Source organism: Scyliorhinus canicula, chromosome 2, assembly GCF_902713615.1.
Source record: "Scyliorhinus canicula chromosome 2, sScyCan1.1, whole genome shotgun sequence".
Taxonomy (NCBI): domain Eukaryota; kingdom Metazoa; phylum Chordata; class Chondrichthyes; order Carcharhiniformes; family Scyliorhinidae; genus Scyliorhinus; species Scyliorhinus canicula.
Genome location: NC_052147.1, coordinates 245657335 through 245677030, shown reverse-complemented (window position 1 = coordinate 245677030; position 19696 = coordinate 245657335). Strand labels below are relative to the sequence as shown.

The 19696-nt window shown below is 45.8% G+C and overlaps 1 protein-coding gene across 1 annotated transcript in view; it reads right to left on the bottom strand.

Moving 5' to 3' along the window:
• Positions 1-684: 684 nt before the first annotated feature.
• The window catches only part of LOC119962082 (histamine N-methyltransferase-like), a 57851-nt gene continuing 38839 nt past the window's right edge, over positions 685-19696 (bottom strand). Inside the window, exons 5-6 of the mRNA XM_038789933.1 lie at positions 18377-18470; positions 685-1690 (exon numbers count right to left, since the gene is read on the bottom strand). Coding sequence (XP_038645861.1) covers positions 1362-1690; positions 18377-18470 — 423 coding nt within the window. The 3' untranslated portion in view covers positions 685-1361. The remainder of the gene's footprint in view (positions 1691-18376; positions 18471-19696) is intronic.

Below are 19696 nucleotides of genomic sequence, written 5' to 3'. Positions count from 1 at the left end.
CTGCTTTCTACATGGACAGTCCCATCAATTGCGGAGTTGCAGCCGAAGAGCCAGAGGCTAAATGAGGAATTGTCAACTAGCATCCAGCACCTGCATGCAAGGTTGAGGACTCTAATCCCATGCAGGAGCAGGAGGTGGTGCCAGCTCTGTGTGCCACCCAGGCGAACACTGCATGGGTGGCATCCACGGTGGAGTCCTTGGGGCGAGGGTTTTGGTTATGGATCAGGCAGAGGCCAAGGACAGCGTTCCATCTCGCAGGCACCCATATGTCGGAGCCACCTGGACGTTGCAGCGGTGCTCATGACCGTGGCCCAGTCACAGCAGGCGATCGTTGAGAGCGTCAACGGCATTGCCCAGGCGCTGGCCAACATTGCACAGTCAAAGAGGAAGGTGGCCGAGTCCCACAGTCACTGGCTGATGTGGCACAGACTCAGAAGGTGGTGGCACAGTTGCAGGGTGATGTGTCAGTCCCGGATGGAGATGTTCCACTCCGTGTGCTCCATATCCGTGAGCATGCAGACCCTGGTCAAAATGGCAGAGGGCCTCCAGGACTGGCAGCATCAGGTGGCAAAAGAGCCTCCTGGGAAAGCTCCGCTCGCACCCCCATCCCATTCTAGCCAGTAAACCTCGATTAAATGTACAGTGTTAGGCCAAAGTAAAGTAAATGACAGTTCCAACTGAAAATGTATTGTAAGTTATCTTTATTTTAAAATCAAACTGATAATGTGGCAGAAATTCCAAAAGAGAGCAAATTTATTCTGTGGCAATATCAAACCCTGCTATCTGGTCTTCGATTAATCAAATTAATTACAAGAAAATTATACCCTTGACACAGGAAGAAAATGTGGTATGGAATGGTCACGTGTGTGATTCAGCAATTCACATTCAATTACATGATAAATTTATAAAGCTCCAGTACTGGACCCAAAAACTTTAATTTTTAATCTAAAAAAGAAATATTTTATAAGTTTGAGGACAATTTAGTCTATTAATTCAAAGCGCAATTACAGGGCGGAGAGGGGGCATGGTGTTCAGCACTGCTGTCTAACAACACCAGGGATCCGGATTCAATTTGGTGGGTTTCCTCCAGATGCTCTAATTTCCTCCCACAGTCCAAAGATGGGCAGGTTAGGAAGATGTACCATGATCAATGTTGTGGGGATAGGATGGGGGTGTTGGTCTAGGTAGGGTGCTTTTTGAAGGGTTGGTGAAGACTTGATGGGCCAAATGCCCTCCCTCTGCACTGTTGGGATTCTCTGCATCCTACTTATAACATCAATAAATCTGGAGCAAGGATATATAATCATTCAGAAGATTTTAACTGAAGTTTGTTGGTTAATCGTCAACTGTTTAAAATCAAATCAAGGGTCAACCACTATTGCGCACATAATCCTGTTCAAAATAATTTGCCCATTTTCCTCTTTTATGAACTGAGGTTGGCGAATTTGTTGAAGAACTGCATCCTTCTGATCTGCTGAGACAGATTTCTTGAAATGTGCGATGTGTGTGATGAAATCCAACAGATGTTCCCCATTTTCATTCCCTTCAATGAAACACTCTGTGACATCCATGCCAAAAGAAAGTTTGCAGATCTGATACTTCATTCTCAATTCATCAAGCACTTTTTGGACATCAGGCACAAAATGATCGCCGGCAAGTTCAAAACTAAGTGAACGGAATCTGGTGTAATCTGTTAAGAACAACATTTGAACAGTGTTTGTCAATAATTACTTACTTAATGAAACTGGGAGAGTGTATAATTGTTGGTGAATTATTTGTTTATGTTATGATAGTGTTTTATAAATCAATTTTGTTTTGGTGTAACATCTGTATGGCATGTTATCTAAAAAGTGTTAGTGCATATAAATCTTCACTGTTTGGAATACATTAGGGAAGTGTTTTCTATTGTTCATGGGACATGGGTGTTGCAGGCTGTGCCATCATTTATTGCCCATCCCTAAGTACCTTTCAGGGGGAAGATAAGAGTCAACCAATGTGGGTCTGGAGTCACATGTAGGCCAAAATGGGTAGGGGAGGCAGATTTCCTTCCCGAAAGGACATTACTGAACAACATGGGCTTTTCCATCAATCGACAATGGTTCCATGGTCATCAATAATTCCAGATATTTTATTGAGTCCTTCATCTGCCATGGTGGGTTTCAAATCCGGGACTCCATATCATTATGCTGGTTCTCTGGATTACTAGTCCAGCGACCATACTATTATGCCATCCACCTCCCCTGTGCCACAGTGGAATTGTTTTCCGAGTGGTGTGTTTTTGAATGATGTGGAGATGCCAGCGCTGGACTGGGTTAGGCACAGTAAGAAGTCTCACAACACCAAGTTAAAGTCCAGCAGGGTTATTTGAAATCATAAGCTTTCAGAGCACTGGTCCTTCATCAGGTGAAGTGCTGGCAGGTTCACAATCACAGCATATACTGGAGACACAATTGCAAGATAATTATAGATTGGACTGTGAAGAATGTTTGGAATGTGCATCTTTGCAGGAACAAACAGTGTGAGTGGAGTGAGTGATAATCACAGGTAATCGAGGTGTGAATTGTCTCATGCCCAGACGAGGCCGTCCTCATGCGTGTAAGCCTTGGCTACCAGGTTCTGCTCACTGATTCTACATTGTCGAGCAATGCCAGAGCAAGAGTAGGAAGGCAGTGCAGGTGTCCCCTGCGGTCAGCTCCCTGCCAAAGAGATATACCGCTTTGGATAATGTTGAGGGAGATGGCTCACCAGGAGAAGGCAGCAGCAGCCAGGTTCATGGCACTGTAGCACTGCGCAGCAGAGCAGAAAGAAGAATCGCAGGGCTACAGTGATAGGGGACTCAATCATAAGGGGAATAGACAGGCGGTTCTGCGGATGCAATCGAGACTCCAGGATGGTATGTTGCCTCCCTGGTGCAAGGGTCAAGGATGTCTTGGAGTGTCTGCAGGACATTCTGAGGGGGGGGGGGATGAAAAGCCAGCTGTCATGGTACACATAGGCACCAAGGATATAGGTAAAAAAATGGGAGGAGGTCCTACAAGCTGTATTCAGGGAATTAGGAGTTAAACTAAAAAGTAGGACCTCAAAGGTAGTAATTTCAGGATTGCTACCAGTTCCACAAGCTAGTCAGAGTAGGAATGTCAGGATATATAGGATGAATGCGTGGCTCGAGAGTTGGTGCAAGAGGAAGGGATTCAAATTCCTGGGGCATGGGAACCGGTTCTGGGGAGGTGGGACCAGTACAAACCAGATGGTCTGCACCTGGGCAGGACTAGAACAGATGTCCTAGCCCCCCTAGGTGTTTGCTAGAGCTGTTGGGGAGGGTTTAAACTATTGTGGCAGGAGGATGGGAACCGATGCAGGAAGTCAGAATGTAGTAAAACAGGGACAGAAACAAAGGGCAGTAAGGGGGAAAGTGTACGCAGAAAAGCCATAGTCAAAAATCAAAAAGGGTGACAGTGCAAGGTACATTGACTGAGAGGAGCTCAGTGAATAGGCCCAGTAATACTAAAAGGAATAAAACGGGAAATAAAAACATAAATGATAAACGACATGACAGATTGCTACATGAAGATATGGGTTCAACGACAAGGAAAATTAGGAGAAAAGTTAAGAGGAAATATAACTTAGGAGAGGTTACAGATGGAGGGTGAGAAGGTAAAATCAAACACTAGTGTTTTGTGCTTACAAAAGGGGATTACAATGGGATGACAGAAGAGCCAGCTAAGGTAGACTGGGAGCAAAGACTTTATGGTGAACAAGTTGAGGAATAGTGGAGGATCTTCCAAGCAATTTTTCACAGTGCTCAGCAAAGGTTCATACCAACAAAAGGGAAGGATGGTAGAAAGAGGGAAAATTGACCATGGATATCAAAGGAAATAAGGGAGAGTATCAATTTGAAGGAAAAAGCAGACAAAGTGGCAAAGATTAATGGGAGACTAGAGGACTGGGAAATCTTTAGGGGGCAACAGAAAGCTACTAAAAAAGCTGTAAAGAAGAGTAAGATAGATTATGAGAGTAAACTTGCTCAGAATATAAAAACAGATAGTAAAAGCTTCTACAAATATATAAAACAAAAAAGAGTGGCTAAGGTAAATATTGGTCATTTAGAGGATGAGAAGGGAGATTTAATAATAAAATGAAATGAAAAATGAAAATCGCTTATTGTCACGAGTAGGCTTCAATGAAGTTACTGTGAAAAGCCCCTAGTCGCCACATTCCGGCGCCTGTCTGGGGAGGCTGGTACGGGAATCAAACTGTGCTGCTGGCCTGCTTGGTCTGCTTTAAAAGCCAGCGGTTTAGCTGAGTGAGCTAAACCAATGGGAGATGAGGAAATGGCTGAGGAACTGAACAGGTTTTTTGGGTTGGTCTTCACAGTGGAAGACACAAATAACATGCCAGCAACTGATAGAAATTAGGCTATGACAGGTGAGGACCTTGAGAGGATTGTTATCACTAAGGAGGTAGTGATGGGCATGCTAATGGGGCTAAAGGTAGACAAGTCCCCTGGCCCTGATGGAATGCATCCCAGAGTGCTAAAAGAGATGGCTAGGGAAATTGCAAATGCACTAGTGATAATTGACCAAAATTAATGAGACTCTGGGGTGGTCCCAGCGGATTGGAAATTAGCAAACATGACACCACTGTTTAAAAAAGGAGCTAGGCAGAAAGCGGGTAATTATAGGCCAGGGAGTTTAACTTTGGGAGTAGGGAAGATGCTGGAATCTATCATCAAAGAAGAAATAACCTGGATGGAAATTGTCCCATTGGGCAGATGTAGCATGGGTTCATAAAGGGCAGGTCATGCCTAACTAATTTAGTGGAATTTTTTGAGGACATTACCAGTGCAGTAGATAATGATGAGCCAATGGATGTGGTATATCTGGATTCCAGAAAGCCTTTGACAAGGTGCCACACAAAAGGTTGCTGCATAAGATGAAAATTCATGGCATTAAGGGTAAAGTAGTAGCACGGATATAGGATTGGTTAATTTTTTTTTTTTTAATTTAGATTAGCCAATTATTTTTTCCAATTAAGGGGCAATTTAGCGTGGCCAATCCACCTACTCTGCACATTTTTGGGTTGTGGGGGCGAAACCCACGCAGACACAGGGAGAACGTGCAAACTCCACACGGACAGTGACCCAGAGCCGGGATCGAACCTGGGACCTCAGCGCCGTGAGGCGGTTGTGCTAACCACTAGGCCACCGTGCTGCCCTAGGATTGGTTAATTAATAGAAAGCAAAGATTGGGGATTAAGTGCGTTTCTCTGGTTGGCAATCAGTAGCTAGTGGTGTCCCTCAGGGATCAGTGTTGGGCCCACAGATGATTTGGCGTTGGGGACCAAGGGCAATGTGTCCAAGTTTGCAGACGACACTAAGATGAGTGGTAAAGCAAAAAGTGCAGAGGATACTGGAAGTCTGCAGAGGGATTTGGATAGGTTAAGTGAATGGGCTAGGGTCTGACAGTTGGAATACAATGTTGACAAATGTGAGGTTATCCATTTTTGTAGGAATAACAGCAAAATCTGGGATTACCCCAGTGAATCTCCTCTGCACACCCGGGACTGCACAAACAGGGGCTGGTTTTGCTCACTGGGTTAAATCGCTGGCTTTTAAAGCAGATTAAGCAGGCCAGCAGCACGGTTTGATTCCAGTACCAGCCTCCCTGGACAGGCGCTGGAATGTGGTGACTAGGGGCTTTTCAGTGTAACTTCATTGAAGCCTACTCGTGACAATAAGCGATTTTCATTTCATTTCATAGATTAGCATATCTCTTTATACTACAATAAGTTGAAGCTTCACTCCAGAAAAATAAGCAGAAAAATCTCGTGACAATAAGCGATATTCATTTCATTTCATTTCAAAAGGGGTTATTATTTAGATGATAAAATATTAAAACATACTGCTGTTGGTTTACAGGTGCAACAGGTGATTAAGAAGGCAAATGGAATTTTGTCCTTCATTGCTAGACGGATGGAGTTTAAGACTAGGGAGGTCATGCTGCAATTGTATAAGGTGTTAGGGAGGCCACACCTGCAGTATTGTGTTCAGTTTTGGTCTCCTTACCTGAGAAAGGACGTACTGGCACTGGAGGGTGTGCAGAGGAGATTCACTAGGGTAATCACAGAGCTGAAGGGGTTGGATTACGAGGACAGGTTGAATAGACTGGGACTGTACTCGTTCGAATTTAGAAGAATGAGGGGGGATCTTATAGATACATACAAAATTATGAAGGTAATAGATAGGAAAAATGCGGGCAGGTTGTTTCCACTGGCGGTTGAAAGCAGAACCTTGGGGAATAGCCTCAAAATAAGGGGAAGTAGATTTAGGACTGAGTTCAGGAGGAACTTCTTCACCCAAAGGGTTGTGAATCTATGGAATTCCTTGCCCAGTGAAGCAGTTGAGGCTCCTTCATTAAATGTTTTTAAGATGAAGATAGACCGCAAAAAATCAGCAATGATCTCATTGAATGGCAGAGCAGGCTTGAGGGGCCAGATAGTCTACTGCTGCTCCTAGTTCTTATGTGTGTCTTGAAAGCTGCCTTGGAGAATGTTGCCTGATGATCGGAGGCTGAATGTCCTTGACTGCTGAAGTGTTCCCCAGCTGGAAGGGAACACTCCTGCCTGGCAAGTGTTGCGCAGTGTCAGTTCATCCATTGTCATAGCGGCTGCATGGTCTCGCCGATGTACCACGCCTCGGGACAGCCTTCCCTGCAGCGTATGAGGTTGCCAGCGTTGGCCGTGTCATATGTACCGGGTACCTGGTGGGTGTTGTTTGCACGTGTTAAGGTAGTGTCCGTGTCGATAATCCAGCATGTCTTGCAGAGGTTGCATGGCAGAGTTGTGTGGTACCGTGGTCGCTGTTCTCTTGAAGGCTGGGTAGTTTGCTGCGAACAAAGGTCTGATTAAGTTGAGGTGGCTCTTTGAAGGCAAGTAGTGTGCGGGGCTGGCCTTGGCGAGATGTCCGTCGTTATTAATGATATGGTGAAGGCTCCAAATTAGATGTCGTAGTTTCTCTGCTCCAGGGAAGTACTGGCCGACCTCATGCACAGCAGGAAAGGATGTCCCAAGGTGGGGTACACTGGTGAGACAACAGATGAATGGGCACCGCACAACAATCGCCAGTTCCCTTCCAGTCGGGGAACACTTCAGCAGTCATGGACATTCAGCCTCCGATCTTTGGATAAACATTCTTCAAAGCGGCTTTCAAGACACACGACAACGCAGAATCGCCGATCAGAAACTGGAAGCCAAGTCCCCCATGCATGAGGACACCCTCAACCCGGATCTCGGCTTCATGTCACATTACATGCAACCCCCACCATACTGCGTAGGATTGCAGAATCCTCCAAAATGTCCAAACAATTCACGCCTTGATTACCTGTGATTATCACTCACTCCACTCACAAGACCATAAGACATAGGAGCAGAATTAGGCACTTGGCCCATCGAGTCTGCACTGCCATTCAATCATGGCTGATATTTTTCTCATCCCTATGATCCTGGCTTCTCCCCATAACCCCTGATCCTCTTATTGATCAACAACCTATCTATCTCTGTATCAAAGACACTCAGTTATTCGGCCTCCACAGCCTTCTGCGGCAAAGAGTTCCACAGATTCACCACCCTCTGGCTGAAGAAACTCCTCCTCATCTCAGTTTTAAAGGATCATTCCTTCAGTCTGAGATTGTGTCCTCTGGTTCTAGTTTTTCCTACAAGTGGAAACATCCTCCCCACTTCCACTCTCTACAGGCCTCGCAGTATCCTGTAAGTTTTAATAAGATTCCCCCTCATCTTTCTAAACTCCAATGAGTACAGACCCAGAGTCCTCAACCATTCCTCATATGACTAGCTCCTCATTCCAGGGATAATTTTTGTGAACCTCCTCTTGACCCTTATCAAGGCCAGCACATCCTTCCTTAGATACGGGGCCCAAAACTGCTCATAATACTCCAAATGGGGTCTGACCAGAGCCTTCAGCACCCTCAGAAGTACATCCCTGGTCTTGTATTCTAGCCCTCTCAACATCAATGCTAACATTGCATTTGCTTTCCTTTAAAAAAATAAATAAATTTAGAGTATCCTATTCTTTTTTTCCAATTAAGGGGCAATCCAAAGAGGGTAACTGTACACGTTTCCACATTGTATGCCACATGAAACTTCTTTGCGCACTCTCCTAGCCTGTCCAAGTCCTTCTGCAGCGCCCCCCCCCCACCCCCCCCCCACCCAGCTTCCTCAATAGTACCTGTCCCTCTGCAGATCTTTACATCATCTGCAAACTAAGCAACAGTGCCTTAATTCCTTCTTGCAGGTCATTAATATATATTGTGAAAATTTGTGGTCCCAACACAGACCACTGAGGCACACCACTAGTCACCGACTGCCATCCTGAAAATACCCCTTTATCCCCACTCTCTGCATTCTGCCAGTCAGCCAATCCTCTATCCATGCCAGGATCTGACCCTCAACATCATGGGTTCTTACCTTATTCAACAGTGTCCTATGCGGCACCCTGTCAAAGGCCTTCTTGAAACCAAAATAAATCACATCCACTGTTTCCCCTTTGTCTAACTTCCTTGTTACCCCCTCAAAGAACTCTAACAGTTTTGTCAGACATAACCTCCCCTTGACAAAGCCGTGCTGACTCAATCCTATTTTACCATGCACTTCCCAGAATTCGGCAATCTCATCTTTAATAACAGACTCTAAAATCAATGGCTGAGGTCAGACTAACCGGCCTATAATTTCCCATCTTCTGCCTCCCTCCCTTCTTAAACAGCGGTGGTACATTAGCCACTTTCCAGTCCTCTGGGACCCTTCCTGCCTCCAGTGCTTACTGAAAGATCACCATCAATGCCTCCACAATCTCCTCAGCTATCTCTTTTAGAACCCTGGGTGTAGTCCATCCAGTCCAAGTGATTTATCCACCTTCAGATCTTTCAGTTTCCCCACAACTTTCTCCTTAGTAATGGCCACTGCACTCACCTCTGTCCCCTGATTCTCCTGGAGCTCTGGCATCCCACTGGTGTCTTCCACCATGAAGACTGATGCAAAGTAATTATTCAGTTTGTCTGCCATTTCTTTGTTTCCTAATTTTACTTCTCCAGCCACATTTTCCAGTGGTCCAATGTCTATTTTTGCCTCTCTCTTGCCTTTTATATATTGAAAGAAACTCTTCCTATCTTGTTTAATATTACTCGCTAACTTGCACTCATATTTCATCTTCTCTCCTCTTATTGCTTTTTTATTTGTCTTCTGCTCGCTTTTAAAGGCTTCCCAATCCTCTGGATTCCCACTAATCTTCACCACTTTGGATGCTTCTTCTTTTGCTTTTATACTGTCGTTGTCTTCCCTCATCAGTCATGGTTGACTTATCCTCCCCTAAGCTTCTTTCCTCCTCCTTGGGATGAATTTCTGTTGTACCTCCAGAATAATCCCTATAACACCTGCCACTGTTGTTACACTGTCTTCCATGTGAGACTCTTTTTACAATCAACTCTGGCCAGCTCCTCCCTTAAGTTTTTGTCGTTACCCTTATTTAATTATAATACCGTTAACCAGCATCTCCATCTCAGACTGCAAATTCCTTTTCTTGGGATCAACTACCAACCTGATTTTCCCAGTCCGCTTGCATATTGAAGCCCCCCATGATTATTGTAATACTGCCTTTTTACAAGCATTTTCTAGCTTCTGATTTATTTTCTGCCCCACATCCTGACTACTGCTTGGGGGCCTCTACATAACTCCCATCAGGGTCTTTTTACCTTTGCGATTGCTCAACTCTACCCACAGAGATTCTATGCCTTCTGATCCTATATTGCTCCTTGCTACCAATTTAACTTAATTCCTTACTAACAATGCAATCCCACCCCTTTTGCCCATCTGCCTGTTGTTCCAATAGGACACATGTCCTTGTATATTTAATCCCAGCCTTGATCCCCTTGTGACCATGTCTCTGTGATGCCCATAACATCATACCGGCCAATTTCAATGTGTGCAACAAGCTCTTTAACCTTGTTCAGTATACTGCAGTCATTTAGGTACAACACCCTCAGTCCTGCATTGGCCACCTCCCTTCTCACACTTGTCACCTTTTTTTGCTCTACCTGAGGGTGATGTTGTTCTTTTATTTCTGTTCTGTATTTCCCCTTCAGTTATGACACCTTCTAAGCTAATGTTCTGGTCCCCACCCCACTGCCATACTAGTTTAAATCCTCCCGAGTGGCTCTGGCAATCCTCCCAGCCAGGATATTGGTGCCCCTCCAGTTTAGATGCAACTCGTCCTTCTTCTACAGGTCCCACTTTCCCCAGAAGATATCGCAATGGTCCAGCAAACAGAAACCTTTCCTCCTACACCACCAGTTCAGCCACGTGTTTAGCTGCACTATCCTCCTATTTCTAGCCTCACTGACACGTGGTACAGGAAGTAATCCCGAGATTACAACCATGGGGGTCCTGCTTTTTAGTTTACTGCCTACCTCCCTGAACTTCTGCGGGACCTCATCACACTTCCTGCCTGTGCCGTTAGTAGGACGACCTCTGGCTGCTCCCCCTCCCCCTTGAGGATGTCCTGTGTTTGTTCAGAGACATCCTTGACCCTGGCATCAGGGAGGCAACATACCATCCTCGAGTTTCTTTCACGTCCACAGAAGCACCCATCTGTGCCCCTTACAATAGAGTCCCCTATAACTATCGCCCTCCACACGGTTTATCCCTGCAAAGACCCACATCCAACTATTCATGGCATTACAATCTATAACGTGCAGACTCTGCACAGGCAGTGACCCAGCTGGGAGTCGAATCTAGGACCCTGGCACTGTAAAGCCACTGTGCTACCTCTATGCTACGATGGGATGGTGAATTGGAATGAGGAGGTATGGAGCAAGGTTCTTCACAAGGTCAACTCCACGTGCTCCTGTGCTTGACTTAGTTTGATCCAATTCAAGGTGGTGCACAGGGCTCACCTGACCAAAGTGAGGATAAATCACCTTTTTCTCAGGGTGGGCGACAGGTGTGCGTGGTGTTCTCTGGAGCAGGCTAACCGTGCTCGTATGTTCTGGTCGTGTCCCAAGTTATTAAGCTTTTGGATCGCTTTCTTCAACACCAGATCAGAGATTCTTCGTGTTGAACTGGAGCCTTGTCCGCTGGTGGCTATTTTTGGGCAATTGGGCCCGCCGGTGCTGCAGACAGGGTGAAGGTGGATGTTGCTGCCTTTGCCTCGTTAATAGCCCAGAGGCGGGTTGTGCTTGGGGGGAGGTCTCCTACTCAGCCCAGTGCCTCATCCTGGTTGGGTCACCTAATAGAGTTCCTTTATTTGGAGAAGGTCAGGTAAACCATTAGAGGAGAGCGGTAAAAGGGTACCTCAGATGGCAGATATTCTTTTCCGTTTTTAAAGAGTTAGTCACCGTCAGTTGTTAAGGGGGTTTTGGTTAAATATTGGGGGCTTAATATTGGATGCGTTCTTGATTGTTGATTGTGCCCTGTTTACATTGTAACTTGAAACATCTGTTTTATATTGTATTATTTTGTTATTATGTTATTTTGTTATAATGAAAAGGTTTTTAATAAAAATATATATATTTTTTGAAGTGTGTAGGGGACAAGCTACCCTTGGTAACATGGTAATGGGAACTGAACAGTAGGACCTTGACCAATTGAACTCTCCACTCAGCTGATTAAAGATCAGAGTTAAGTTCTCAGCAGTATCCATGGATTTGGAGCATCAGCCATTATAATCCATTGTAAATAATCTGTTCATCTCATTTGAATTCGTTGATTAATATTCATCATGAATTCATCTTCATCGAATAAATGATCCTTGTTTTGCAACGTTTAAATAGTCTGTGTGTCCCAAACTCATGTTACATGAGCCATCTCTTGTCCATTGTTATTATAGACATCCTGGAATTGCCCGAAAACTGCACTTATTATCCCAAGTGCGATTGAAGTTAGATTTTTGGTCAAATTCCACATGCTCTCTGTGAACATATTTTAGCTCGGTTACTGAGGTAGTGGGAAGTGAGTCAATGCAGGAAATTTTGGGGCTCGTAACTTCTTCAGAGTGGGAATCTCCGGCAGAATATCACTCTCAACAGACTTACCCGCGTTGGGATTCCAAAACTCCTGTCTCACCCAACCTTCCCCACTCAGGCTGGGTGAGACAGGAGCAGCGAAACGTGCTCCCAACTGCACTGGTGTGTGTAGTGATATGCATAAGCAATTGTACAAGTAAACATGTTTGACCTCCAACCACTCTGTGGCAGTCAAGTACCATGTGACACTGCAACCTCGGGGGAGTCTGGAGAAGAAATTGTCGTTGTTAGTTGTGTTTTGTGATTGTTTCAGTTGTTTTTTTAAATATAAATTTAGAGTACCCAATTCATTTTCTCCAATTAAGGGGTAATTTAGCGTGGCCAATCCACCTACCTTTCAGATCTTTGGGTTGTGGGGGGGAAACTCAGGCAAACACAGGGAGAATGTGCAAACTCCACACGGACAGTGACCCAGAGCCAGGATCAAACCTGGGACCTCGGCACCATGAGGCAACAGTTGCTAACCACTGCACCACCGTGCTGCCCTGTTGTTTCAGTTGTTAATATTTGTTTCCAACCCATGTTTTTGTTATACAATAATAGATTTGACTAGTTTAGAACTAGACATTCTTTGGTGCATTGACTCAATCATTGCCCATGCACTGGAGTAACTGGGTTACAGGGAAGAAAGACACCAGCTGCCAAAAAGGAGATGTTTAAAGGGATAATTTAGAGAGAGAAATTAAGTTTCAAAGTTAAGTAAGTCGGAACAAAGGCGCAGGAAGTGGCGGTTGGGTGTCCGGGTTAGACGGGGAACAGGAGAGTTGGATTGGAAAGGGGGGGCTGGTTGGGTAAGATTCTGGGGTGGAAGTCAGGTCAGGTCAAACTCGAATGGGGGTTGGAGCGGAGTTGGGACCAGCCAGGGAAGTGGGGGGGTCAGTCCGATAGGTATGGGTGAGGGGTATTGACCTGGGAGGAGGAGCGGGGTGAGGTGGGACCATAGGGGGTGGTTAGTCCAGGAGTGCTTGGGGGGCAGTGGGGTGGGGGCGGCCGTGGTCAGACTGGAGTGTAGGGGCTCAGATCAGGTAGCTGTATCATGCTGGGTGTCATGTGTGCGGGAGGTATGCCATGAACGGTTGGATCTGGGTTTTCTAAATCATTACTAATCATTACTCTGGAGTTAGAAGTGATTTTATTTCCTCTCACTCTTTCAGAGTAACTATGAGGGTAAAACTGGCAGAACCATTCGAAGAATGCAATTAAAATCACGTCTGTTGTTTGCTGCCCAGCTCACCGTATTTGTCCATAGAAAGTTCACACTTCTGGGCAAATGATGGGTAAACCTTTCATGGGAACCAACTCAGGGACCTGCTGAATGCGACACTGGGGATCAGGAAGTTATGCACCCATGTGTTGCTATAGTCACAAGGATCCCTCAATCGTCTATGGAAGATCCAGTCAAAAGAAAGGATATCTTCCGCCAATCAGAAGATCAGTAAACTGGGGAATGTGTGCGGCAAGACGTGACAGAACCTGTGAAAGAAACTTTCATGTATCCTTTGAAGTTACTCATTAATGCTTATTTACTCATGTAGTGTTACTTTCAGCACTATCTACAACTGCAGGAGAGTTAGGCTCTTGATACAATTTCTCTCTCCCTTGCTTTTCCTTTATTCTTTTCCCATTTTGTATGAGGTGAAACAATGTTGGTGGATCATCCTTCAAATAAAGCATTATTTTTGAATTTGGTGGCTGTTTTACAGCTGGAAGCCCTTCCCATCACTAATCCACACTCTTCAGATGCATTTATTGTTTTTAATACAGAATAAATATATATTAATGGTCAATCATTGGGGCCAATCTCTTGGGATCTTAGTTGCTGATTTACAGTGTTCAGTATTGACAGGATAATAATCTGGGGTCCCGGGCTTGAATTCCACCACAGCAGGTGATGGAATTTAAACTCAGTAAATTATCTGGAATTAAAAAGTCTCATGATGACCAAGAAGCCATTGTTGATTGTTGTAAAATCCCATCAGGTTCAGTAATGTCCTTTAGGGAAGGAAATCTGCCGTCCTTACCTGGTCTGGCTGACATGTGACTCCAGACCCACAGCAATGCGGTTAACTCAAAAATGCCCTTTGAAATGGCCTAGCAAGCCACTCAGTTGTATTCAACTGCTACAAAAAGACAATCAAGGAATTAAACCGGACAGACCACCTGGCATTGAACCGGAAATGACAATGGCAAACCCAGCCGTGCTGACCCTGCAAATCATCCTTACTAACATCTGGGGGCTTGTGTCAAAGTTGGGAGAGCTATCTCACAGATGAGTTAAGCAATAGACCGACATAGTCATACTCACAGGGCCATACCTTACAGACACCGCTATTATCATTCCTGGGTATATCCTGTCTCACTGGCAGGGCAGACCCAGCACAGTGGCGGCACAGTAGTATAACGTCGGAAGGGAGTTGCACTGGGAGTATTCAGCATCAAAACTGGACTCCATGAAGCCTCATGGCTTCAGTTTAAACATGGGCAAGGAAACCTCCTGCCGATTACCACGTACTAGCCACCATCAGGGCAGCATGGTAGCACAGTGGTTAGCACAGTTGCATCACAGCTCCAGGGTCCCAGGTTCAATTTACGGCTTGGGTCACTGTTTGTGTGGAGTCTGCACGTTCTCCCTGTGTCTGCGTGGGTTTCCTCCGGGGGCTCCGGTTTCCTCCCACAGTCCAAAGATGTGCAGTGTAGGTAGGTTGGCTATGCTAAATTTCCCTTAGTGTCCAAAAAATGTTAGGAGAGGTTACAGGGATAGGGTGAAGGGGTGGGCTTGGGTAGAGTGCTCTTTCCAAGGGCCAGTGCAGACTTGATGGGCTAAAAGGCCTCTTCTGCACTGTAAATTCTATGATTCTATGAGCAGCTGATGAATTAGTACTCCTCCATGTTTAACACCACTTGGAAGAAGCACTAAGGGTGGCAAGGGCACAGAATATGTTCTGTGTGGGGACTTCAACGTCCATCACCAAGAGTGGCTTGATAGCACCACCACAGACCTGGCTGGGTCCTAAAAGCCATAGCTGCTAGACTGGGACTGCAGCAGGTGGTGAAGGAACCAACAGGAGGGAAAAACATCCTTGACCGCATCCTCACCAATCTCCCTGCTGCAGATGTATCTGTCCATGACAGTGTCACTAGAAGTGACCACTGCAATGTCCTTGTGAGACAAAGTCTCGACTTCACATTGAAGAAACTCTCCATCGTTTGTGTGTCATTACCACGGTGCTCAATGGGATAGACTTCAAACATATCTAGCAATTAAAGACTGGGCCTCCATGAGGTCTGTGGGCTATCAGCAGCAGCAGAATTGTATTCAACCACAATCTTCATGGCCCAGCATTTACCCCACTCTACCATTACCACCAAACCAGGGGATCAATCCTTGTCAATGAAGAATGCAGGAGATCATGCCAGGAGCAACATCAATCATACCAAAAAATTAGGTGTCACCCTGGTGAAGCTACAACACAGGACTATTTGTGTGCAAATGAGCATAAGCAACAAGTAATAGACATAGCTAAACGATTCCACAACAAACTCATTAGATCTAAGCTCTGCAGTCCTGCTACATCCAGCCGTGAATGGTGGTGGACAATTAAACAACTCACTGGAGGAGGAGGCTCCACAAATATCCCCATTCTCAATAATGGAGGAGCCCAGCACATTTGTGAAAAAGACAAGGCTGAGGCATTCGCAACAATCTTCAGCCAGAAGTGCCGAGTGGATGATCCATCTCGGTCTCCTCCAGAGATTCCCAGCATCACAGATGTCAGTCTTCAACCAATACGATTCACTCCACGTGATATCAAGAAGTGGCTGAAGGCACTGGATACTGCAAAGGCTATGGGCCCTGACAATATTCCGGCAATAGTACTGAAGACTTGTGCTCTAGAAGTTGTCGCACCCCTAGCCAAGCTGTTCCAATACAGCTACAACACTGGCATCTACCCGGCAATGTGTAAAATTGCCCAGGTGTGTCCTGTACACAAGGAACAGGACAAATCCAACCCAGCCCATTGACCTTATCTCCATCATCAGCAAAGTGATGGAATGAGTCATCAACAGTGCAATCAAGCGGCACTTACTCAGCAATATCCTGCTCACAGATGCTCAGTTTGGGTTCCACCAGGGTCACTCAGCTCCTCACCTCATTACAGCCCTGGTTCAAACATGGACAAAAGAGCTGAATGCCAGCGGTGAGATGAGAGTGACTGCCCTTGAATCAAGGCAGCATTTGACCGAGTATGGCATCAAGGATCCCATCTAAACTGGAAACAATGGGAATCGGGGGAAAACTCTCCACTGGTTGGTGTCATACTTGGCACAAAGGAAGATGGTTGTGGTGTTTGGCGATCAATCTTCTTAACTGCAATAGATCACCGCAGGAGTCGCTCAGGGTAGTGTCCTAGGCCCAACCATCTTCAGCTGCTTCATCAATAACTTGCCTTCCATTATGAGGTCAGAAGTGGGGATGTTTGCGGATGACTGCACAATGTTCAGCAGCATTCGTGTCTCCTCAGATAATGAAGCAGTCCGTGTCAAAATGCAGCAAGACCTGGATAATATTCCCGTACCAACCTCCCCAAACAGCTGCCGGAATGTGGCGATTAGGGGCTTTTCACAGTAACTTCATTTGAAGCCTACTTGTGACAATCAGCGATTTTCATTTCATTTTTCATTTCATAATAACCAGGCTTGGGCTAAGAAATGGCGAATTACATTTGCGCCACACAAGTGGCAAGCAATGACCATCTCCTACAAAAGTGGATCTAACCACAGCCCCTTGACATTCAATGGCATTACCATTGCTGAATCCCCCACAATCAACATCCTGGGGGTTATCATTGATCAGAAACTGAAATGGACTAGCCACATTAATACTGTGGCTGCCAGGGCAGGCCAAAGGGTAAGAATCCTATGGCGATTAGTATTGTTTAATGAAGTGGGATTCATTAATGATCTTGTCGTAGAGGATTCTTTAGGGAAGAGAGATCATTGCCTGTTGAATTTCGAATTCAGTTTCAAGTCCATAAACTTGAATCCCACATCAGTGTTCTGGAGTTAAACCAAGGTACATAGGCATGAGATCAGGGGCGGGATTCTCCCCTACCAGGCCTGACGAGGGGTCCCGGCGTAGGGGAGTGGCGCCAACCACTCCAGGGTCGGGCCTCCCCAAAGGTGGGGAATTCTCCGCATCTTTGGGGGCTAGCCCCGCGCCGGAGCGGTTGGCACCAGAAGACTGGCACAAAAAACTGGCCCCAGCGGCCTTTCAGGCCTGCTGCCCGGCAGCGGGGCTGGCTGAAAGGCTTTCGCGGTCGGCGCATGCGCCGGCGGTGACGTCAGCAGCCAGCTGCCGCTGACATCACCACCGGTGCATGCGCAATGTGGGTTTCTCTTCCGCTTCCGCCATGGTGCAGGCCGTGGTGGCGGCGGAGGAGAAAGAGTGCACCCAGGGCACTGGCCCGGAGTCTGAGCGGGGGGCCCCGATCGCGGGCCAGGCCACCGTGGGGGCACCCCCCGGGGTCCGATCACCCTCCCCCGCCCCCCCCCCCCAGGGCCCCGGGGGCCCGGTCACAGTGCCGATCCCGCCGCCACCAGAGGTGGTTCAAACCTCGGCGGCGGGAGAGGCCTCCCAGCGACAGGACTTTCATCTGGGCCGGAGAATCGCCGCAGGGGCCTCGCCGATCGGAGTGGCGTGATTCCCGTCACCGCCACTTCCTGGGTGGCGGAGAATCTCTGCCACGGCGGGGGCAGGATTTTCGGCGACCCCAGGCGATTCTCCGCCCCTGCTGGGGGTCAGAGAATTTCGCCCCAGGTTTGTCCCGAGTAGACTGGGAAGAAAGCCTGAAAGGTAGGACAGTTGAACAGTGGAAGATGTTTCAGGAGGTTTTCAATTCCTCCCAACTAAAATATATTCTGGAGAGGAAGAAAGATTGTAAGAGGGAAAAATGCATTTATGGCCATGCAAGGAGGTTGAAGATAACATAAAGGCAAAATCTAAGACATACCATATTGCAAAGGTAAGTGGCAGGATGAAGGATTGGGAAACTTCTAAAGACCAATAGAGGGTTACTTCACTCAAAGGGTCATGAATCTATAGAATTCTCTACCCCGGAATACTAAACACATTTAAGGAGGAGATTGATCTATTTTTCATTAGTAGTGGGGTGTAGGGTTATGGAGAATGGGCAGAAAGGTGGAGATGAGGCTGAGATAAAATCAGCCATAATTGTATTGAATGGCGAAGCAGGCTCTCGGACCTGAATTTCCTAGTTCTTATGTACCTGGATTATAGATTATTAACAGCTTGCCATTAGTTTCCAGAAGGCTATGGAAGTACTTGATGGTGTCATGAATACTTTCCACGTAATACACCATCTAGACAAAGAAAACAACATTATGAGAAATACACATATATTCTCAAATCATCAACATCCTTATCTCAAAATAAATTATGATATGCCTTTTAGAGTATCTCAAGTCAATGGCCTTTGTGGAACGCGTGTTCACGTGATGATGCGGCTACTAAATGGGACATTTGACAGGAGCATGGGAGTTCTCCCTGGAGTGCAGGCAGAGTACAAACATGGAGTAGCTTTTCAGCTAGTAAATAAAGTATTGTTCGTTACAAGTCCTTCAACACCAGCACTTGTAAATGGTGTCAGGAGTTGGCAGTATGGCATAAGGGCTTTGCACATAAAACTGCTCATGGCCTATGAAAACACTGTGGGAAGTTGAGCAAATGAGTGGCATATTTATTGCGATGTTGGATTGTCTGGCAAATCAAAAAAGGTAAAAGGTTAAACCTTGCTCCCCCTAGGAGGCACCGAGACAGTTAAAAAGTTCCAATCGTTTGTTTTCAAATGGAGGAGGAGAAAGAGGACCCCAAAATAATCCTAAAATAGTTTGAAAACATTTGCCTTCCAGTGAAGGATATAATGCTTGAAAGGCATGCATTTAACTCAACAAACCAAATAGCAGATTAATCAATATAACCCGATAAGGCAAACTTAAAAATCTCAGAAAAGAAATGTACGATTGCTAACCTTACCGATGAGTTTGCCCGCGATCCAATAGAATGTGGAGTACACAGCACTCTTGTCTGCAAGCAACTGCTGCGAGAGAAAGGTTTAACTATACAGATAGCCATTAGCATCTGCATGCTGAACAAACAGTCCAAAAATGGCAGTAAAGATATTAGGTGGGAACCAAAGGTTTGCACAGTACTGGGCAGGCCCTGCATCAACTGTGATGGCTTAATCACCCTCAGAAAAGTACAGCATGTTTGGCATGTTGCAAATGATGCAAGAAATGTGGCAAATTGAATCATTCTGCAAAATTCGAACAGGGCAAAAGAAAAGAATATTGGGAGCAAGAGAAAAATGTGAAAAAGACAAACATAAAGGCTCTGTGCCTTAATGCATGGAGCATTTTCAATAAAGTGGATAAACTAAATGCGTAGATGGATATAAATGGGTATGATTTAATTGGGATTATGGAGTCATGTCTGCAAGGTGACCAGGGATTGGAACTGAATGTCCCAGAGTATTTAGTATTATGGAAATACAGACATAAAAGACAAGGTGGTGGTGTGGGACTGCTGG